Below are 24,189 nucleotides of genomic sequence, written 5' to 3' on the forward strand. Positions count from 1 at the left end.
TGATCTATTCTTTACCATTAAGAGTCCTTGGGCAAAACTCTTACATTTGTCTACCTCTGTAACAGGCGTAAAATTGACATCACTGGTCATGAACATTTGCCAAACATGTAGAATGCAAATTGCCCTGACAGTAGGACACTACTGCCATTTGAATGAATCCACCACACTTGAGTCAAAACAACCAATCAGAGCCAGGATGAGTGTGTGGCTAGGTGTCAATCACTGCTAATTATACGCATGCTCTCACTTGGTCAAGTGCAATTGGTGATCGGCTTCAAGGACTTTGCAAAAGGGGCAGAAAAGCCACCGCCGTCAATGACAAGCAAAGAAAAACAAGCTAAAAAGAAAGAATTAGACCTGAGATATAAAAATGATTGGAAAAGCTTTTCTGAGGTGGAAAGGGTCAACCAGCTGGATAGGTATCTTACCTAAAACAAATAAAAACTGATGCTGAGCTAACCAGATTTCTGTGTGTTTTCGATTTATAAAAAACAAAACAAAAACATATAACTATTACAGCGCATTTCTCATTTGAAAGTGAAGTTGTCAGGCTAACGTTGGCTTGGTTCTGATGCTAAGGCTACTGATTAGCGCGGCAGAGGGGGGAGGAGCTGGAGGGGCTGGAGGAGGGGCTGGAGCACAGAGCAGATGGAGGGGGAGGGGCTGGAGGGGCTGGAGCACAGAGCAGATGGAGGGGGAGGGGCCTGGAAGTTGTACTAGTCCGAACTTTCAAGTCTACTCTCTTCTCAGTCTTACTAAAGACCGCAGAACTAAACAAACAACAACAACAAAAAAAACAAAAAATACAAAATAGGAACTCCTGGTTGGTCATATTTCCAGGCACCTGACCTCCAGAAGGCAAAAACCCCAAACGATTCCAGACAAGTGCTTCAGAAAGCTGGAACACGGTGGATCCCAGACAGGCCATGACTGAGGTGCCCTTGAGCAAGGCACCTAACCCCAACTGCTCCCCGGGCGCCGGGCTAGGGCTGCCCACCGCTCTGGGCATGTGTGATCCACAGCCCCCTAGTAATCACTAGTGTGTGTGTGTGTTCTGACTGCACAGATGGGTTAAAAGCGGAGGACAAATTTCGATTGGGGTGTAAAAAATCACAATTGACAAAATATGGCACATTTCATTTTTTCATTTCATAAAGAGATTAGGGAGTGATTTAGCATCCTGACTATGATGATTGTGATATTTCAGTGGTGAAGACCTTAAACCTGAGCATGGCCCTGGGCACGCCATTAAAGATTTAATATTAAAGGTTAAAGGTCACCTCTGATTGAGATACGAGTATAACGGCCAATCAGGAGTTGGCAGTTGACTTTTCGTAAATGAGACAACACGCCTTTGGGCCACATCGGGCTGGCGCTAGCAGGCTCACGTCTTTGAACGTCTAGTACACTCTCGCTTAGAAAATGCAGCAGTGGGTTTGGGCCGCGTTCCGGAAGCTTCCAACTAGGCGTGCAACACGCCAGATGGTCCTGCAACTCTCATAGAGGGGTTAGAGAGGGGTGAGCTGAACTCCCTAATCATTCCCACACTGGAGCAGGCAGGAAACCTTCCTCTGATCAAACACATGTGGTTACAGCGTCTGCACAGGACACATTCAAACACGTGTCAGAAACAGGCAGAGGCACACAACTCAAGGAAACTCATGCAGACAACACACTGAGAGAAAATAAAACACACAGGAGACACTAGACACACCTTGAACACACAACACACTCAGACAGGTGACACACTCACTGTTTGGTGTTACCATATTTATCAATCATTTATAAATTCTAACCATAACCACTGAAAAGTAGAAAATCATTTTGTTCTTTAAGTAAAAAGGAAACATGGATAAAGAGTGAATCTCTCAGCCTCACATACTGAACACAGTGAATCTCTCAGCCTCACCTACTGAACACTGTGCGTCTCTATACCTCACATACTGAACACAGTGAATCTCTCAGCCTCACATACTGAACACAGTGAATCTCTCAGCCTCACATACTGAACACAGTGAATCTCTCAGCCTCACCTACTGAACACTGTGCGTCTCTATACCTCACATACTGAACACAGTGAATCTCTCATCCTCACATACTGAACACAGTGAATCTCTCAGCCTCACCTACTGAACACTGTGCGTCTCTATACCTCACATACTGAACACAGTGAATCTCTCATCCTCACATACTGAACACAGTGAATCTCTCAGCCTCACCTACTGAACACTGCGCGTCTCTATACCTCACATACTGAACACAGTGAATCTCTCATCCTCACATACTGGACATAGTGAATCTCCCTCACAACAGTGCATATCTCACAGTACTAAGTAAAAGTAACACAGTAACAACAACAATAAAACACCCTTTGCTGGTGGGACAAAGAATGGATCATTGACACCATTACACATCTCCCCTCCCCCGTACACTTTCCATCCCCAACACACGTCTGCCAGTACCCTCTGTCCCACAGTACCCTCTGTCCCACAGTATCCCCTGTCCCACAGTACCCCCTGTCCCACAGTACCCTGTCCCACAGTACCCCCTGTCCCACAGTACCCTGTCCCACAGTACCCTCTGTCCCACAGTTCCCCCTGTCCCACAGTACCCTGTCCCAGTACAGCCTGTATGACAGTACTCTCTATCCCACAGTACCCTGTCCCACAGTACCCCGTCCCACAGTACCCTGTCCCAGTTCCCCCTGTCCCACAGTTCCCCCATGTCCCACAGTTCCCCCATCCCACAGTACCCTCTGTCCCACAGTTGCCCCTGTCCCACAGTACCCCGTCCCACAGTAGCCCCTGTCCCACAGTACCCTGTCCCAGTACACCCTGTATGACAGTACTCTCTGTCCCAAAGTACCCCGTCCCACAGTTCCCCCTGTCCCACAGTACCCTGTCCCAGTACGGCCTGTATGACGGTACTTTCTATCCCACAGTACCTTGTCCCACAGTACCCCGTCCCACAGTACCCTGTCCCAGTTCCCCCTGTCCCACAGTACCCCCTGTCCCACAGTACCCCCTGTCCCACAGTACCCTCTGTCCCACAGTACCCTGTCCAACAGTACCCTCTGTCCCACAGTACCCTGTCCCACAGTTCCCCCTGTCCCACAGTACCCTGTCCCAGTACAGCCTGTATGACAGTACTCTCTATCCCACAGTACCCTGTCCCACAGTACCCCGTCTCACAGTACCCCGTCCCACAGTACCCTGTCCCAGTTCCCCCTGTCCCACAGTTCCCCCATGTCCCACAGTTCCCCCATCCCACAGTACCCTCTGTCCCACAGTTGCCCCTGTCCCACAGTACCCCCGTCCCACAGTAGCCCCTGTCCCACAGTACCCTGTCCCAGTACACCCTGTATGACAGTACTCTCTGTCCCAAAGTACCCCGTCCCACAGTTCCCCCTGTCCCACAGTACCCTGTCCCAGTACGGCCTGTATGACGGTACTTTCTATCCCACAGTACCTTGTCCCACAGTACCCCGTCCCACAGTACCCTGTCCCAGTTCCCCCTGTCCCACAGTACCCCCTGTCCCACAGTACCCCCTGTCCCACAGTACCCTCTGTCCCACAGTACCCTGTCCCACAGTACCCTCTGTCCCACAGTACCCTGTCCCACAGTTCCCCCTGTCCCACAGTACCCTGTCCCAGTACAGCCTGTATGACAGTACTCTCTATCCCACAGTACCCTGTCCCACAGTACCCCCGTCTCACAGTACCCCGTCCCACAGTACCCTGTCCCAGTTCCCCCTGTCCCACAGTTCCCCCATGTCCCACAGTTCCCCCATCCCACAGTACCCTCTGTCCCACAGTTGCCCCTGTCCCACAGTACCCCATCCCACAGTAGCCCCTGTCCCACAGTACCCTGTCCCACAGTACCCCCGTCCCACAGTACCCTGTCCCACAGTACCCTCTGTCCCACAGTACCCTGTCCCACAGTTCCCCCTGTCCCACAGTACCCTGTCCCAGTACAGCCTGTATGACAGTACTCTCTATCCCACAGTACCCTGTCCCACAGTACCCCGTCTCACAGTACCCCGTCCCACAGTACCCTGTCCCAGTTCCCCCTGTCCCACAGTTCCCCCATGTCCCACAGTTCCCCCATCCCACAGTACCCTCTGTCCCACAGTTGCCCCTGTCCCACAGTACCCCGTCCCACAGTAGCCCCTGTCCCAGTACACCCTGTATGACAGTACTCTCTGTCCCAAAGTACCCCGTCCCACAGTTCCCCCTGTCCCACAGTACCCTGTCCCAGTACAGCCTGTATGACAGTACTTTCTATCCCACAGTACCCTGTCCCACAGTAGCCCCTGTCCCACAGTACCCCCCTGTCCCACAGTACCCTTTCCCACAGTACCCTCTGTCCCACAGTTCCCCCTGTCCCACAGTACCCTCTGTCCCACAGTACCCCCTGTCCCACAGTTCCCCCTGTCCCACAGTACCCTCTGTCCCACAGTACCCCCTGTCCCACAGTACCCCCTGTCCCACAGTACCCTCTGTCCCACAGTATCCCCTGTCCCACAGTACCCCGTCCCACAGTAGCCCCTGTCCCACAGAAGTCAGCCTGCCCAGTAAGACGTAGACTGTCTGGAATTGTCTGGAAGCTGTTTGATCGAAGCTAAATGTTCAGGGCTGTGTGTAGAGTACTGTGTGTACTGGACTGTGTTCAGACCTGTGTGTTCAGGGGTGTGTGTTCATGGCAGGGTGGGGTTCAGGGCTGTGTGTTCAGACCTGTGTGTTCAGGGGTGGGTGTTCATGGCAGGATGTGGTTCAGGGCTGTGTGTTCAGGTCTGGGTGTTCAGGTCTGGGTGTTCAGGTCTGGGTGTTCAGGTCTGGGTGTTCAGGGCTGTGTGTACAGGACTGTGTTTACAGGACTGTGTTCAGGGCTGTGTGTTCATAGCTCTGTGGGGTTCAGGGCTGAGTGTTCAGGGCTGTGTGTTCAGGTGTGGGTGGTGCAGGTACCTGCTGCAGGTCCAGAGTGACGGTGATGTAGTGGTAGACCATTCCGTTCATGATGCTGGGACTCTGCCACCACCTGTTGGTCCCGTCGATGGCATACTCGATGGGGTGACGCTCTGGAAGTCAAACCACACACACCAGGAAAGGACATGAGGACAAAGGACACAAGTTAAAAGGACAAGAGTAAGAGCAGCTGCTTGGCGATTAGCTGTTACTGAGCTTTCCGGAGAGGTGTTAGAGACTAATGCTACTTCAGAATAATATCACTGTGACCTTTTGAGAGGCGAGTCAGAGACACTTATCACAGATCTGAAAGCACTGAATGAGAGAGAGAAAGAGAGAGAGCGAGACAGCAAGAGAGAGAGAGAGAGAGAGAGAGAGATAGGGAGGGAGGGAGAGAGGCCATCAACAGGAACAATGTTGTGTGAGCTGTTTCATGAGATGAAGTAACATCACACTGCCTTTCATGGCAGAGGAGGGCGGGGCAGCGGGTGGGGGTTCAGGGGGTGGGGTGAGGGGGAGGGGTCTGTGTTTGAGGCTTAGGAAAATTGAGGGAAAATGGCACTTTTATCAACATCTCTGGTATTTTGAAGGCTCCAAATCCTTCTTCATCGCCACAGGCGCTTGTTATTCTGGGTAATAAGGCGGAGTTTGACCCTGCCTCATAAAATCTGCAGCTTAGATGTGAAAACAGGGTTCAAACCCGTAGCAGCACCTCAGAACCTCTGTCCATTACAAAGAAAATCTAATAAGCATTCCTAAAGAGGTTAGGGAAAGTTGACAACCAAGACAAAATCTATGGGGTGCTCAGTACTTTAGATTTTCTACTGGGTGTTCTTCAATACATTATATTTACTTTTGGGTGTTCATTACGTTTAATCCCTTTGGCGCAAGTGATAGTTTGAATGAACTTCCTTTCACATTACCCTAGTCACATTAGTCAAACGGCAAAAGTTATAACGAAAAAGTAAAACGTAAAAACGTTATAACCAGTTATAACCAGTGTTTTATGAAATAACTGACAAGCCAAATAAACCTGTTTGAATGAAAAATACTATCCTAGAGACTTCCAATGATTACACATAGGAAGACATAGGAACAGCATGACAGATATTTCACCCTCTTGACAACAACATGCTTCATGAAGACAAAGACTTTAGTGCAGTTTGTCTCTAGATAAAAGTGTCTGACGGAAAGGGGAAGTTTTATGTTGGTGATATCGAAACATTTGTCCCAGTGCCATAAGAGCCCTACAAAAACAAATACACTCCCAAACACCTCCTCCCTCCTCACCTCTCCCAAACACCTCCTCCCTCATCACCTCTCCCAAACACCTCCTCCCTCCTCACCTCTCCCAAACACCTCCTCCCTCATCACCTCTCCCAAACACCTCCTCCCTCATCACCTCTCCCAAACACCTCCTCCCTCATCACCTCTCCCAAACACCTCCTCCCTCATCACCTCTCCCAAACACCCCCTCCCTCATCACCTCTCCCAAACACCCCCTCCCTCATCACCTCTCCCAAACACCTCCTCCCTCCCCCAAACACCTCCTCCCTCATCACCTCTCCCAAACACCCCCTCCCTCATCACCTCTCCCAAACACCTCCTCCCTCCCCCAAACACCTCCTCCCTCATCACCTCTCCCAAACACCCCCTCCCTCCTCACCTCTCCCAAACACCTCCTCCCTCATCACCTCTCCCAAACACCCCCTCCCTCCTCACCTCTCCCAAACACCTCCTCCCTCATCACCTCTCCCAAACACCTCCTCCCTCCTCACCTCTCCCAAACACCCCCTCCCTCATCACCTCTCCCAAACACCTCCTCCCTCATCACCTCTCCCAAACACCTCCTCCCTCCTCACCTCTCCCAAACACCTCCTCCCTCCTCACCTCTCCCAAACACCCCCTCCCTCCTCACCTCTCCCAAACACCTCCTCCCTCATCACCTCTCCCAAACACCCCCTCCCTCATCACCTCTCCCAAACACCTCCTCCCTCATCACCTCTCCCAAACCCCTCCTCCCTCATCACCTCTCCCAAACACCTCCTCCCTCCTCACCTCTCCCAAACACCTCCTCCCTCCTCACCTCTCCCAAACACCCCCTCCCTCCTCACCTCTCCCAAACAACCCCTCCCTCCTCACCTCTCCCAAACACCTCCTCCCTCATCACCTCTCCCAAACACCTCCTCCCTCCTCACCTCTCCCAAACACCTCCTCCCTCATCACCTCTCCCAAACACCTCCTCCCTCCTCACCTCTCCCAAACACCTCCTCCCTCCTCACCTCTCCCAAACACCTCCTCCCTCCTCACCTCTCCCAAACACCTCCTCCCTCCTCACCTCTCCCAAACACCTCCTCCCTCATCACCTCTCCCAAACCCCTCCTTCCTCATCACCTCTCCCAAACACCTCCTCCCTCATCACCTCTCCCAAACACCTCCCTCATCACCTCTCCCAAACACCTCCTCCCTCCTCACCTCTCCCAAACACCTCCTCCTTCATCACCTCTCCCAAACACCTCCTCCCTCATCACCTCTCCCAAACACCTCCTCCCTCCTCACCTCTCCCAAACACCTCCTCCCTCATCACCTCTCCCAAACACCTCCTCCCTCCTCACCTCTCCCAAACACCTCCTCCCTCATCACCTCTCCCAAACACCCCCTCCCTCCTCACCTCTCCCAAACACCCCCTCCCTCATCACCTCTCCCAAACACCTCCTCCCTCATCACCTCTCCCAAACACCTCCTCCCTCCTCACCTCTCCCAAACACCTCCTCCCTCATCACCTCTCCCAAACACCTCCTCCCTCATCACCTCTCCCAAACACCTCCTCCCTCCTCACCTCTCCCAAACACCTCCTCCCTCATCACCTCTCCCAAACACCTCCTCCTTCATCACCTCTCCCAAACACCTCCTCCCTCATCACCTCTCCCAAACACCTCCTCCCTCATCACCTCTCCCAAACCCCCCATCCCTCCTCACCTCTCCCAAACACCCCCTCCCTCATCACCTCTCCCAAACACCTCCTCCCTCATCACCTCTCCCAAACACCTCCTCCCTCCTCACCTCTCCCAAACACCTCCTTCCTCATCACATCTCCCAAACACCTCCTCCCTCATCACCTCTCCCAAACACCTCCTCCCTCATCACCTCTCCCAAACACCTCCTTCCTCATCACATCTCCCAAACACCTCCTCCCTCATCACCTCTCCCAAACACCTCCTCCCTCCTTACCTCTCCCAAACACCTCCTCCCTCCTCACCTCTCCCAAACACCTCCTCCCTTCTCACCTCTCCCAAACACCTCCTCCCTCCTGCCTTGTTACCACTCATGTATTAATCAGGGGTGCAAAAAAAGGAAATTAAAGGATAGATAGATTTCCTAAGGATAGATTCTATTTTTAATTTATGAGGAAGATTTTGGTTTCATCTATTAAGCTGGTTAACAGTCATCTCTCTCCCTCTCCCTCTCTCTCTCTCCCTCCCTCTCTCTTCATCTTGCTGTCTCTCTCTCCCTTCCTCTCTCTCTCTCCCTCCATTTTGCTATCTCTCTCTCCCTTCCTCTCTCTCTCTCTGTAATTTCACCTAATCAGGTGTTAGCATAATTGTTCTGTTCCATGCAGGAGGATGAGAGCACTGTGGGAGGACTTCAGAGCGCTGCTGTTTGAACAAGGGGATCTAAGACATCATGTCTGATTCATTACTTGCGGTGTGAGCGTGTGTGTGTGTGTGTGTGTGTGTGTGTGTGTGTGTGTGTGTGTGTGTGCGCAGAGAGAGAAAGAGACAGGGACAGAGCTTTATAATATCTAGGCTCTATTCACATTTTAATTAAAAAGGCAAACCGATCTAAAATAATTAAGAGTGAAAACAAGGGATGAAGAATACAATAACAGTAAACAGGTAACAATAAACAGTAGACAATAAATTGCAAACATTATACATCAAACCATAACCAGTAAACAATTAATAGAAAAGTGTGTATGTTGTAGTGTCAGGACAGGCAACACTAATTGTTATTACTAATTATTATATAACACTAAGGGTGTTAACACTAAGGGTCATTTCAGTCAGTACATTACAATACTGACTATACTCAGAATTATAGTTTATTAATTTAGTCTTAAGTGGTCAGTCTCAGTTAAGTTAAACAATAATCTGTAACCATAATTAACAAGTGATCTATTCATTAAAATATAAAACAGTAATGGTGTGTATATTCAATCCCTTCCAAACTTTAGATTCTCTAGTTTCAGAATGTTAGAGACTCAATTCTGCTGTGGTGGTTTTCTGAAGGAAATGTTTTTGAGTCTAAATAAAGAAGAGCTTGTTGAACAGGTTTATTTATCCAATAGAATGTCGTGGCTTTTAGAGGCAGTAATGCTGTCCCCTATGGACATGACTGTGTTGTAGAGGAGGGGTGTCCCCTATGGACATGACTGTGTTGTAGAGGAGGGGTGTCCCCTATGGACATGACTGTGTTGTAGAACAAGGGTGTCCCCAGTGGACATGAATATGTTGTGGAGGTGGGGTGTCCCCTGTGGACATGACTGTGTTATAGAGGTGGGGTGTCCCCTGTGGACATGACTGTGTTGTAGAACAAGGGTGTCCCCAGTGGACATGACTGTTATAGAGGAGGGGTGTTCTTGGCACCTGTACAGTCTGGCTGAACTGACCGATGAGGTTATGGAGAACCTTTTTATAAGCATTTCACCATGTGGTGAACATCCACCTTTCTTGTTGTTCCTATCAGAAGATCCTGGTGCTCCATGCATGGAAAACACACCCAGAGTTGATTCTTGTAAATGTCCAAGCTCGACAGGCTATGCCAGGAGAGTTTAGGTTGATCCTTGTAAATGGACTAGGCTCAGCTAGGTGTATGGGGTTTCTCTTGTGTTTTTACCAGGCAATACAAGCCAAATTCAGTCAATAATACAACAGCAAGTCCTATCAGTCTCACTGTCCAGCAACTGCAGGTTCACTTATAAGACAGATGACAGTGATGGTGTGAACAGCACACAGGGCCAGGCTAACGTACGCCCTCGGCTTCCTCTGGGGGGCGCCGTGGCAGTGCAGCTGTGTCAATCACTGGGATGGGGCGTCCTCTGGGTCAGGGTCGTCTTTCAGGTCACGCACATGGTGGTGTGTGCTGGTTCACACCCAGAGGCTGTGCTGTGTCAGGTGCATGAACGCCCCGAGGAGCAGAGCCTGCTCACCAGCGCCCCCTCTGTCAGCACTGCCAGCCGCAGGTGGGCCGACATTCAGAGCTTCCTCTCGCCTCCATCCCTCACGGGGGCTGAGACTGATTCATGCTCACTGCTTGAGGGCCGCTGCTCGAAGAGAAACTCTGGGGTGTTTGGAGTGTTGTAGTCCGAAGAGGTGAATTTCACAGTGAGGAGAGACTGATTGGCTGAGGGCTGACTGCACGTTTAATATGTGTGTGTGTGTGTGTGTGTGTGTGTGTGTGTGTGTGTGTGTGTGTGTGTGTGTGTGTGTGTGTGTGTGTGTGTGTATGGGTATTGTGCAGGGTAGGGCATTCATATGCCCCATATGTACAGTACAGCACATAAGTCTCCATATCTCCTCAGTATGTCTGTGTGAGAAACTGCATAGTAGTGTGTCTGTGTGTGTATGTGTGTGTGTGGGTGAAACAGAATCAGATAAAGTGGGCCTGTTTGTGTCTGTGTGAGAGAGAGAGGGTGTGTGTGTGTTTGTTTGTGCATGTGTGTGAAAGAAAGAGAGAGGAAGAGAGTGATTGAGCATATTTGTGTGTGTGTGTGTGTGTGTGTGTGTGTGTGTGTGTGTGTGTGTGTGTGTGTGTGTGTGTGTGTGTGTGTGTGTGTGTGTGTGTGTGTGTGTGTGTGTGTCAGTGAGGGTAAGTGTATATAATAGCCATTGATTTTGGAATGCATGGATTCATAAACTGAAATGGGCTTTGATGATAGCATCACAAATTGATTACACACACTGCTTGATCTCAGTGCCTTTGTATGAGCATATGTGTGTGTGTGTGTGTGTGTGTGTGTGTGTGTGTGTGTGTGGGTGTGTCTGTCTATGAATGTTGAGCAAATCTGAATTCATACGTATCTATGTGCATTCCAAATGTGTATCTTCATGTGAATTCAATGCAGCATTCATACATGTGTTTGTGTGTGTGTGTGTGTGTGTGTGTGTGTGTCTTAGTATGTGTTTGTGTGAGTGATTACATGTGCACATGTGTACAAGTCTGTGTTTGCATGTGCGTGTGTGTGTGTGTGTGTGAGTCTGTGTGCATGTGTATATTTACCATGTGGATTGTCACTCTGCAGGTTACACACTCTGCACTGTGGATTGCGGACAGGCTGGCCGGGCACGTGCTCCACCAGCTTACAGTACATCTCCTCCTTCTCCTCTCCACATGTGGCATTAGCAGTGATCTTGGCCATAGAGGCTAGGTTCAGCACAGCTGGAAACAAACCTGCACACACAGCCGTTAAGACACAGGCATTAAACACACAGGCATCAACACACATGCAGCGTTCACAAACAGCCTAATGTTCAGGCAGGCACTGGAAACACCCTGAATCACTCAGGCTAATATCTGTATACCAGCATGTTTCATTTATCACTGATAATACCAACAAATATACACAAAAGCAACTTGAGCTGTAAAGAATTATGAGCCGTGACAGCCACAGAGCAGTGATCTAAAAGTGGAATGGAGTCCATTCATCTTTACACCTTAGCTTTATGAGCAGGTTTCTAAATCGGCGTGCTCGGAGTAAAAACCTATAATAACAGCGAGGAGCTGACTCTTTCGAGGTGGTCCAGGAACTTCAGCTCCCACAAGAGGAGGAAGCTCTGCAGGGTCTTGAAACCAAGTGGAGATTCCAGATCTGGAACTCCAGGAAAGAGCTGATGACATCTGGTCATGTCCCATCCTGTCCCCCAAACAGACTCATTATATCAGTAGTACATGGATGAGGGTTTCTCAACCACACCCTTTACAGTTTAGGGTTTCTCATGATCAAATATGATTGTCTAATTATTTATATTGTAGCGTCGTGTTTACAGCGGTAACACTGGTAATTAGGGGGCGGGGCATTCATGCTCCCAGAATGCTCACTAAGAGCCTGTTCGGTCACCATTAGGGTGATCTATGTTCGTGTTTATGAGGCTAGCTTAATTCTAAGGGTGAGGGCCCTTGGGGATACAGTTTATTTCAAAGAGTGTTGTCTGTCTTGAGCCAGTTCAATAAAGCAAGCACTATGAGCAATTTTCCCGACTCTCGCTACTTCGCCACAATATTTTACAGTTAATTATTCATAATTATTTACATTTATAATCAAATTGAGGATGTGGAGTATGAGGGTGGAGGAAGACCCCAGATTAGTCCTGACCAATGAATTTTGTTTTCATCATATAACCTATCAGATTAAACTTTTGATTCATACTGAGCCCCCACTAGATATGGTTTATTATGCTCTTTATCAGCCTGTCTTGTTGTCTTTCTTCTTTTCTTTCTTTTTTGGCTTTCTTTTGTTCCCGTTTAAACTTTTATGTTTCGTATTCATTCGTTTCTTTAAACTTTCAGATAAATTCTTTTTTTTCTGCTGAATTTTCTCCATAATATCATTAATTTAGTCCTGCCATTTTAAGAATGGCATTTACTATTTAGTTATGGTTGGTCAGCTATTTTTTTATTAATGTCACGTTGAGGACCCCGGCCCCTCCCTTTTGGGCGTGTGTATACGTTGTCCACGTGCTTTGTCTGCGTCAGTGGAACTCCGTGGTGAGGGCTATGTCGTGTGAATAATGTGTCTCACCTGTGAATCGTCTCATAATCACGTGGGGCTAATGTGGTCTGTCTATTTAATGTGTGCTCGCGCAGTGTCCTGTGCTCGTCGTTGTCTAAGTCTACACGTACCAAGTCTGTGTTTGATGTTCCTTGTGCGCTATTGCGTAATACGTGTAAAGAATAAAAGCAAACGTGAGTGAAACCAGCGGATTCCGTGTCTCGTCCGTCTGCCGCCTCCCGCGTCACAATTAAGTTATTTAGTGTTGAAAATACAAGAAGATTCAGCTAGATTCTGTTGGATATCTTAGCTATGCTAAGGTAGCTAAGCCATTGGCATGTGATCAGTAATGTTAGCTCGAATACAACATTCTTTTACATTTTACAAATTTTATAAAACATTTTACATTATTTATCTTGTGTAGTCTATCTGTTGGTAATATCCCTGTTGTTAGCCAGCTAGCCAGGTAGCATTAGCCAACTTGAATAGGAGAATCAATCTACCAATCAATCAAACTATCTATCCATACACAAGCAAAATCAAAATGATAGTATGTGTAGAATAGGTCTAATAATTGATCTATAATGAACAGATATAATTGAGAATTTTTAAATAAAATTAAATCATTAATCTTAAAAAACATTGCACACCTTTTTAAGCTTTAACACGTCCTAATTAAACCAACATACAGAAAGGCTGTACAGTTGTCCTTAAATCCCTGTGGGCACCGACACCATGAAATCATTTTTGATTTCTTATTTTGATTTCAGATGTACTACTTCCTCTAAATATTCCAGTATGTGAGCAGAGCTATCTTCCTGGCGTACTGAATCCTGTCATGTAAGACAGGAACTTTCGACATCCAATCTGTAAAAAAAAAAGAAAAGAGAGACATGGTATATGCCAGGGGTGCCCACAAGTTTTCAGCTTGCGATCTACTTATAAGATGACCAAGTAGAAAGATCTACCTATTTATTTTTTAGCGGCATGATGATCGTTGACGGGGGGGGGGGGGGGGGGGGGGGGGGGGGGCTTGTCAAACCCTAGACGTCACATTGGCTACCATGTATGACAATCAAAATACAACCGTCAGTGCAGATGGACAAAAGCCTGTCATTCATACACTACTTTTTAATGTCATGCAATCTTCCCACACTTCCTTCGCGATCGACCAGTAGATCACGATCGACGTAATGGGCACCCCTGGTATATGCCAAAGCGGAGAGAGATAGCGCATATATGTATACTTTCATATCATATCTCATATCTCATACTCTGTTTTAAAATGAGAAAATCTACTAACCAGTAGCTAGCTAATAATCCTTGAACCATTTTTAGCAGTCCCTAACTAGCTTTAAAGCCTGTTAACTAAGGCTATTGTCAGGATAATTAATTACCAATAGCAATAATAACTTATTGGTACAGTCCATGACACTGAGTCACATTTGGCTTGCCAATCCTCCAACAAGGCTTTATTTACCGACACAACGCTGCACAAAAGGCGTATGAGTGAGTTAACTAACGTTTCTTTTAATTTTTTTGCTTTACATTCATGTTCTGAATCGATCACAAATGAAGGCCATCCAATTTGTAATTTTTCAGTACTGAAACTATACTGTACTGTAGTATATGCAGTACTTAAGCAATGTGTTTATTTGATTCATTCGTCTTTTTTCACAGTTTGTAAGGGTTGGCGGGCACAAGGGCAAAATGGACCCCATTAAGGTTGAATTTGAATGTTAATACAAATGAATGCTGATCACAAAATACTGTAAACATTAGTATTTTTTAGGCTACTGGTATTTTGCCCTATGGATACCGGTAGTGCTAAAAGTGTGGTAGACTATTCTTAGTTGTCTGACTATGTAGGTGTTTTGTACTCCAAAATTAAAGCAGTAGCAGTTCTTAAAAGCTTTCCAGCATTTCTTCTCCCCTTCTCTCATTTCTTTTGAAAAGATAAACAGTCTGACATTTCAGGATTTCAAAAGAAGTGCTGATCTTTGGCGTAGGAAATAAGTAGGTGGAGCATTAAACATTTGCGTGACCCCGTAATATGGTTTGCTTTTGTCACTATGTTGCGTACTACTACGAGGACCGGTATGCAGTAGCCATTATATAGTGTGTGCAGTATGCAGTATGCAGTATGTAGTAGGCAATTTCAAACATAGACATGGTTTCCTTTTGTTTAGTTTTCTCTGCCTTGTTTTGTTCCACGCCCTTGAACGATTTCACCTGCATCTTGGTTTTGTTGAGTCTCTACATGTAAGCCCTGTGTTTTGGTATTTTAGTTAGGTTATTGGTAAGTTCTAGCTTTGCTCCGTTCCATGTCTTTTCTTGACAGAAGCGTCCACCATTACAACAGTGTTTCCTCCCAATAAGAAAGAATATAAAAATCTAGCAGCACTGGGAATGCCGATACAATGGACTGGCCACTTCGGGTGGCCTGACTTTTTCCTGAGAGTTTGGTACCCATCTGTTCAGCTCTGTACTACAGTGCCGTGGTCTCACTGCTCCACCCACCTCCGACGTCTCTTGAGCTGAGACTGAACTGCTTGTCCCAATCTCCACCCCTACTGGCTCCACGCCTATCCTGTCTCTCCACCCACTACCAGGTCTCTCTCGTCCTGCCTGGGACCAGTCTGGCATCAGCCTAACAAATGCAATAATACTTTGTGTGTGTGTGTGTGTGTGTGTGTGTGTGTGTGTGTGTGTGTGTGTGTGTGTGTGTGTTTGTACATCTGTATGCTTGTGAGCATATGAGTGTGTGTGCCTACATATGTGTGTGTGTGTGTGTGTGTGTGTGTGTGTGTGTGTGTGTGTGTGTGTGTGTGCACAGTGTACGTGTGTGGGAATGTGGCTGGTTTGATTCAGAGAACATAGAGTCTGCTCTCTGAAATCACTTCCAGATGCTAAGCCAGATGTCTCTGCAAAACAACATCTGAGAGAGCACACAACTGAAAAAATAAAACTTCTTAGACACATCCACACACACATAGACAAAACACAGGAGAAACACGTGCAAACACTGCTAGTATATAAGCAGATCTAGAGGCTTGGGCATCTTGTCATCAGAGCTGGTACTGCCCAGTGTCCAACCCTGGCAGACCCTAGCGGACGGCTGGCCCCCGGAACATTCCAACATGAGTAACGTCCACTCAGGGAGTCGTTACTAGAGGAGTGTACAGAATAACAAAAACACAATACTGGATCAGGGAGTCGTTACTAGAGGAGTGTACAGAATAACAAAAAACAATACTGGATCTACAGAAAGATTATGGAGGAGTCTGGGGTCTTCTCAAAACAAATAAAGCTGGACACGTGTAGCAGAGAAGACAGGAACCTTATAGACATTTGCAGTGCAGGAAATCTTCACCAATGAAGAGAAGCTAGACACAGTGTTGAACTGATCAATGAACAAACACATACCCATGTGTCTAATTGATGCATGCATACACACTCTTGTATAACTGATCTAAAGTCAGTTGCAGAGCCTTAACTGAAGAAAAGACTCATTTTGATTTCAGAGTGCAGATGAGTGCGGAAATCTGAAAACTCTGGGCCAATCAGATAGCTCAGCACAGCTACTGCAAACCTGAAAGCTCTTAGCCAATCAAACAGATCCGGGGCACAGCTATGAAAGCTCTGAGCCAATCAAACAGGTCCGGAGCACAGCTATGAAAGCTCTTGGCCAATCAAACAGGTCCGGGGCACAGCTATGAAAGCTCTGAGCCAATCAAACAGGTCCGGAGCACAGCTATGAAAGCTCTGATCCAATTGAACACCTCTGCAACACCACTATTATCATTCATAGAAATTCCACCACTGTAATCTGCAGCCAACCCCAAGGTCGTCCATACATTCTTCTGTCTACATTGAAATGTGAAACACATGCAGCTCCTGAGGAAAACGTCTTGATATAGATTTTTTTATAAGCTCATCTACAGGTTTTTATGGTTTTCCAGTCATCCAAATATTTGCACAATGTATCAGACATGAACGCAAAGTGCAGACGGTATACTGAGTGTGTCTAAAGGAAACCACATTAAGGAATACATTTAAGGCTTGTAGGTGTTAATCAGCTCGTAGCAATTCTGATTTTTTTTTTTAATTCATTGAATATTCACTACTTAACCTTTTACTGTGATCAGCCTAGCTCCTACAGAGCTAAAGGTAACTCTCTCTGCGTGTGTGTGTGTGTGTGTGTGTGTGTGTATGTGTGTGTGTGTGTGTGTGTGTGTGTGTGTGTGTGTGTGTGTGTGTGTGTGTGTGTGTTATATCTCAGCAGTAGTTAGACTACATGCTATGGGCTAATCTTTCATCACAGCACTATGGGTAATATATTACGTGGGCCGTATTAGAATCACTGAATCTCAGACTGCCCTGATGAGAGTTCTGGCCAATAACATGCATTTCCAAATATCTGTCCAACCAAAAGTGTTTATAGAGTAGCCAGTCCAATCACAGCCATGTATGTAGTCTGACAGTCCAATCATGCAGTCGTACACACTTCTGAAAGATATCAGATACCAACAGCTTCTATGTCCTCCCATCAAGCCTCAAGGGACAGTTGTCTTCTGTACTAATGCAGTATGTGCAGTGATATAGAGGAATGACAGTATCATAATTGACTATATCATATTGTTGTGGGTTTCGGTCGGGTTCTGCCTCGTCAGCTGCACAGGAGTGTGGGAAGTCTAGCCGTCTACCCTGAGAGGGCAAAAGGGCTTCAGGATAAGTGCAGGGGAAATGCTGCCAGTTCCAGACCTCTCCAGATGAAAAGGTTAAGATCATCTCCCTCTCAGACGCCAAACACATAAAGGACCGTTTTCCTAGGGCAGGCATTTTAATAACCTTGTTTCAAGCAAAATGTCAGTCAGACACTTAGGATTCTGAGCTGTTGTTCTCCTCATCCCTCCATCTCTCTCTCTATCTCTGCAGTAATCTCATTCCAACTCCCTTATTTCTCTAGAAGTCACTCTGCCTGTGTGGGTCCATGACTGCTTTCTCCCTCTCTCACTCTTATGTCTCCCCACTCTGCCTCTCTCCCTGTTATCTCCTTTCTCTCCTCTTCTCTCTCTCTCTCTCTCTCTCTCTCTCTCTCTCTCTCTCTCTCTCTCTCTCTCTTATCTGATAGAGGATCAATATCTGTACTGTCTCGTTCCTACCCTCCTTTTGCTGATTCTTCAAAATCAAAACTAATTAGAGTTTCATGGTGAGCTGTCCATCCTGGCCACGAAAGTGCTCCTTTCATAGTGAGGAGGCTCTCTTTTACAGAAATGAACGCCTGTTTATATCTCTCTCTCCTCTCTCCCTCGTTACCTTCTCTCTCTCCCTATCTCCCTCTTTCTCCTCTTTCTATCTCTCCCCCTCTCTCTCCTCTCTCTGTCTCTCTCCCTTTCTCTCCCCTCTCTCCAGCCTGTCTTGTCTCTTTCGTCTCTCTTTCTCCATCCCATCTCTCTGTTCTATGAAGACGGGCTGGCCATGGAAAGGCCCAACATTTCTCTGGAACACTGTAAAGGAAACGTAACTTCTTTTCTTCTCAGACCTGCAGAACGCAGATGTCTAGCTGACATGCTCTTTGAGAAAATCTTTCAAGGTGCAAGTTTAAATAAAAGCACATTTTTTCCCTATCAAATCAGGCTGAAAAAAAAAAAACGTTTCAGGCTGAACAAATCACTCGAGCAGCCGAAGCTCTTGGGCTCAAAGAGGCTCTTCTCCAGGTTCAGCTGCTGCGAGTGTTATAAAGGTGTTATGTTCAGTATGGTGATTTTACACACAGGTTCAACTAAGTGCTATAAACAGCACATGACATCGAGAGGGCGGAGCCATGGCTGTACGCACATGTGTTCATCATGACCTTCAGAGGTCAAACAGGAGACAGTGATTGATTCAGTGACATTTAGTTTTCATCCCACTGGTATATATTAAAGCCTGGAGAGAGAGAGAGAGAGAGAGAGAGAGAGCAAGAGAGAGAGGGAGGGAGGGAGGGAGGGAGAAAGATAGATAGATACATAGAGAGAGGTGTTAAATATCAAAGCACACCAACATGGCCCTTAATCATAACAAAAACTGGGTCATTGGTCTACAGTGTGTGTGTGTATTGGGGGGTGGACAGCAACAATGGGAGAGTTTGTAAATGAAAGACAAAGAGAAAGACAGGGTAAGAGAGAGAGAGACAGAGAGAGAGAGAGAGAGAAAGAGAGAGAGAGACAGAGGCTACATTTGTCAACCCACACACATATCGTTACACACAAACAAGATCAATCAATTTATAGCCAGAACTACATGAGGATTTACCACTGGGAGTGCCAGACAGAGAGCAATCAACTATCACACACACACACCACACACACACACACACACACACACACACACACACACACACACACACACACACACACACACACACACACACACACACACAGCATGCAATAAGCAGATATTACTAGTCTAAACTGGTGGGTATTAAGTCAATGCAGCCAGAACCACTGTCAGCAGAACCAACAGAATAATATACAACTCCACATGCAGAGAGGAGTACGCTCACACACACACACACACACACACACACACACACACACACACACACACACACACACACACACACACACACACACACACACACACACACATGGGCGTACACACACAAATAAGCAATCTCTGTATCAACACACGTTGTGCTCGGGATATTTGTTTGACAGTTATCAGACAAAAATATACATATAAATTCTCTTAAATTGTGATCACACACACACACACACACACACACACACACACACACACACACACACACAGGAAGAGAATTATACGCCTCCCACCAGATGAAGATGTTCTACACTCTGCAGTTCCCAACAAGCTCATGTTTGTTCTCTTCTAAACATCAGAAAGCAAATTGTGTATTATATACTGCATATACTGTATATCTGAACATATTTCATTCCATTTCAGTTTAACATGCAGTATACTTTGAGGGCTTGTGTGAAATGATATTTAGAAAACTAGGAATATAAAGTTCACTTTGGCACCGTGTGTGTGTGTGTGTGTGTGTGTGAGGGCAGGTCCTTCAAGTCTGCAAGCTTTAATGACACGTTGGAACGTTTCCGTGGTAACAGCATTTAAGGACACCTAAAGATGAATGACTTCCTTAATAGACGATAATAGCCTTCACGATTTGCAGTTGGGACATGATTCAGCCCCTCACTCGCCTCTGTGAACCTCACACACACACACACACACACACACACACACACACACACACACACACACACACACACACACACACACTTTTGGGACATCATTTCACCCCACTCTCTCCTTTCTTCTTTCTTATTTCATCCTTCGCTCAGAAAACACTCATTCATTAATATGACAGGCAGGAAGGATGAGAGGACACTGAAGCTGTTGGCTTGGGAGAGAAAGTTAGACACTGAACAACACACACACACACACACACACACACACACACACACACACACACACACACACACACACACACACTCACAGATACACTCACAGATGCACACACACACACACACACACACACACACACACACACACACACACCACACACACACACACACACACTCACAGATACACACACACACCCCAGGGGGTTTGAACGGACTGGAACATTCTGACTACAACACTGCCCGCTCTCATGTTACTCTGAAAGTGCTTCTAGAGAAATCAAAACAGCAGAGTGTGCGCATGTGTGTTTGTGTGTCTGTGTGTATTTCGGAACGTCTTAATCAAAACCACGGGTAAGGAGAGGAGCGGAGTGTGAGTGTGAGGATGAGGAGGGGGTGTGTTGTGTTACCGTGCGTCTGCTGACAGAGTAGAGCTGGAGGAATCTCTACAGTGGGATATTTATACATTCATGCACACGCACGAGTTACAAGTCCCCACTCCTCAACAGTACCACTGCTGCTGACGAGCACTCTGACTCCAGCTCCCCTCTCTCTCTCTTCCTTCTCTTTCTTCCTCCTTTCTCTCTTTCACCAAAGCTCAGGGTTTTTTTCCTCTCTCTTTTCTCTCTCTACACATTATCTGGGCTCTTTCTTTTCCCTTCACTCTCCTCCACTCTCTGTTCCACTTTTCATTTTGTTCTCTCTCTATATCTCTCTCTCTCACCTTTCACTCCCCTCTCACCCTCTTCTTCTTTTTCTTCCCCCTCTTCACTTTTCCTTCCTTTTGACTTTATACCCTCTCTCTGTCCTTTGTTCCCTCTTTTCATCCCCTTCTCTTTTTGCCTCCCTGCCTCTACCTTCTGCCATCATCCCTCTCTCTCGCTATCTCTCCCTTCATCTCCCCCCCCCCCATGCCCCCCCCCCCCCCCCAGTATATTCCAGTGTGCTTGTGTGACAGGTAGATTTATCAAGCTCAAGGCTGTAGCTACCTCACACTCTGCTCAGGAGCGTTTGTGCCGTGGAGTGTGAGTAAATCTGCCTTTAACAGGCAGCTGTGATTAAAGCTTCATCACAGACGGATATGATACTCAACGCCACGCATGCGGCCTCGTTTTCTAATCCCGTCCCACGTCTCCTCCCGAGGGCCATCTATCTCGGCCTGTGGCAGGCCTTGAACCCCTTGAACCCAGTGGATAGTCGCTGAATCAGGTGGTGTCCAGCCTGCCTGCCCTGCACAGAGCCACCCTGTGTGGACATCGCAATGCCCTCCGGCCCCTGAAAGCGTCAGCACAGAGGGATCGCACTGCTGGCCATTCTTGTCTTTTGTGGATTATTGTAGCGTGGGGGGGGTGTTTCTGAGGGAAGCGTCATTGGGATGTTTAACAAAATGTGGTGCAACCACACACACACACACACACACACACACACACACACACACACACAAATACACACTCACTCCCAAATCACAGCATCTCTGGGGATGGAGGAACCTCACACTCATGTAAACAGGAAGCACGGGGTTTTGGGATTACGTGCGGGTAGCTGGGAGTGTACAAGTTCAACACCGTCTAAACTTGAGTTCAACTCCAAAACTCCAGACATACAGGTCAAGGGTCTCTGTTAAGTAACGTCCGGCTAGACAAACACACAAGTACACGTGCAAACTTCTACACACAGAGACACAAACACACAAGTACACACACAAACTACTACACACAGAGACACAAACACACATACAGAGGAAGAGGCTCCTTCTAAATGTACTGCTAATAATTTTGTCTGATTAACACGTCACTGGCTGTAGGTTTGCCACTATAAGCACTGGTTTTCCAGGAATCCACATCAGATGACTTTAGAGTAAGATATTGAGCTTCTCCGAACTCTCCTCTCCACCTCTCCTCTCATCCCCTCCCCTCGTTTCTTTCTGCTCCACCCAGCACCATAAACTCCACAGAGTGCTGTATTCCTGCCTTCCTGCTGTCTGTAAAGACCAACCTCACTGCAATAACAGTCCCAGGGCCATCTGAAGGTGCTGTCAGTTTGGACTGAACACCAGGGCAGGCCTTCTTCAAATCCAAGCTCTGCGAACCATCACACTGCGTAAGTAGTCCTCCTCCACCCCAAAAGCCAAAAAACAAGCAAGCCTTCATCCCTCCAAGGCTGTAGTCTGACACAGTGTCAAAGAGTCCAGCTGCCATCAGTTCTGCTGTGGCGGTTGATTCTGGTACAGACATGAAGAGGTTCGACAGTAGTCGTGGCTTTTCATGACTCTGGTATTATTTGACACAAGAAAATGACAGAAGTTCTGCCTGAAATCCCCCCTCACTGCTCTGTTTCCACAGACTGAACTGCATATTTGGTCCAGGTGACGTATTAAACAGGTAAAAACATGGTTCCAGTAACCACATCCAGAATGTTCCACAGGAAAGTGCCCTCCCCAGATACCTTGACCTTTCTGTCTGTGTCTGTTATTCCCATTTGCACAGAGGGAGAGGGAGCAACGGTGAGTTTCCTACAAACTGCTTCAGTGACATTACAACCAGTGGAGGTTCAAGGCAGCAGCAGCCAAATGAATCCTATAATGACTTTACTCTGAGATCCAGCTCATCCCATCTGAGATCATGTTCAGTAGCATGTGGTCAGGTTCCATCCCCACCAACACCAATGAAAAACACACCAAGAACAATGAAAGAAAAAAAAGAAAGAAAATTACATTTAGACAAAGTGCTCCATGCTCAATGAAAAATTGACATGAGCACAACTACATCATGCAGAGAAACTATGAGATGAAAGATGTGGCATAACTCAGGTTATTGCTCTCAAACTGATTTGAAAGAAAAAAAAACTAGAAAAAAAAGTCTAGAACAAAGTGAAAAAGAATTGTTCTAGAAAAGCTCTAGAACTGTGACATATTCAAGAAAGTATCTCTTGTTGAGTGATACAGAACTTCTAGTGAATGAATTACGACTAAGTGACAGCACAGAGAATTGAGTTCTACTAGCCTTCATTATCAGGTAGACACTGCTTCACATTGGGACACCCTTCTAATCTTTCTTAAAGCAATACAAGTTCTTCTTAAAGCAGTACAAGTGTACATATGGTTCCCTGGGTAATCACACACTGGTTTAATTCAGAGTGAGGAGATGATGATATCATGCCATTCAGTTCTACCTTAAGGCATGACAGGCATGCTCACTAGCATTCTACACTAGCATTCTACATCAGCTTTTTACACTATCTCAGGGAAGTCCATGTACAGTTGTGGAGAATGTGAGAATGTAGTTTGACACATGAGTCCTAGATGAGGAATGATTAATGCCAGATGACATTTGCGGATTTTAATCTATTTTGTGTGTCAGGAGATGTAGCTCATCGCCTGCGTAGTCGAGCCACACACCAACACGTTCTCCAGAGGAACTGGAGAGTGAAAAAGCCTTATTCAGATCTTTAGCCTGCCACTAAAACATTAAAACTACCACATGGTGATTAAAACAAGTCCTCTAACAGCTTGTGAGAATCGTGGCTGACTGTCATTTAGTCTACATCTGCTGAGTGTGACAACGGTCTGGAAAAGCAGCTCTAGACTCTAGCAGCTGGCTTCATGGTGAACTACTGCTCAAACTCCCTCTCTCCCTCCATCTGTCTCTCCTCCTCTCATTTAATCTCTCTCTCTCTCTCTTTTTCTGCCACCCCTCCAGGCCTGTAGATCAGTGAGATTTACCACACATAGTCATCGTTAAATGCTGTGTGTGTGTGTGTGTGTGTGTGTGTGTGTGTGTGTGTGTGTGTGTGTGCGTGTGTTGATAGCCGCCAACCGCATGCTTACCGTGATTTAACATGTCTAACCCATTTTTGTCCCATCAGGAACTGCAGGCCATGACACACACACACACACACACACACACACACACACACACACACACACACACACACACACACACACACACACACACACACACAAACCAAGCACAGTCAGTCGGTCTGATTTCTGATCAGCATTGCTGGGATTTAGTTACATTCCCATGTTACGGTGGCCGTGAAGTGCAAACCA

General features: G+C 46.8%; 1 protein-coding gene across 1 annotated transcript in view; it reads right to left on the reverse strand.

The window, feature by feature from the left end:
* lama2 (laminin, alpha 2) overlaps positions 1-24,189 on the reverse strand; it is a 170,019-nt gene that overhangs the window by 118,382 nt on the left and 27,448 nt on the right. The window contains 2 exon segments of the mRNA XM_077016596.1: positions 4,965-5,077; positions 11,244-11,414. Coding sequence (XP_076872711.1) covers positions 4,965-5,077; positions 11,244-11,414 — 284 coding nt within the window.

Source organism: Brachyhypopomus gauderio, chromosome 9 (assembly GCF_052324685.1).
Source record: "Brachyhypopomus gauderio isolate BG-103 chromosome 9, BGAUD_0.2, whole genome shotgun sequence".
NCBI lineage: Eukaryota > Metazoa > Chordata > Actinopteri > Gymnotiformes > Hypopomidae > Brachyhypopomus > Brachyhypopomus gauderio.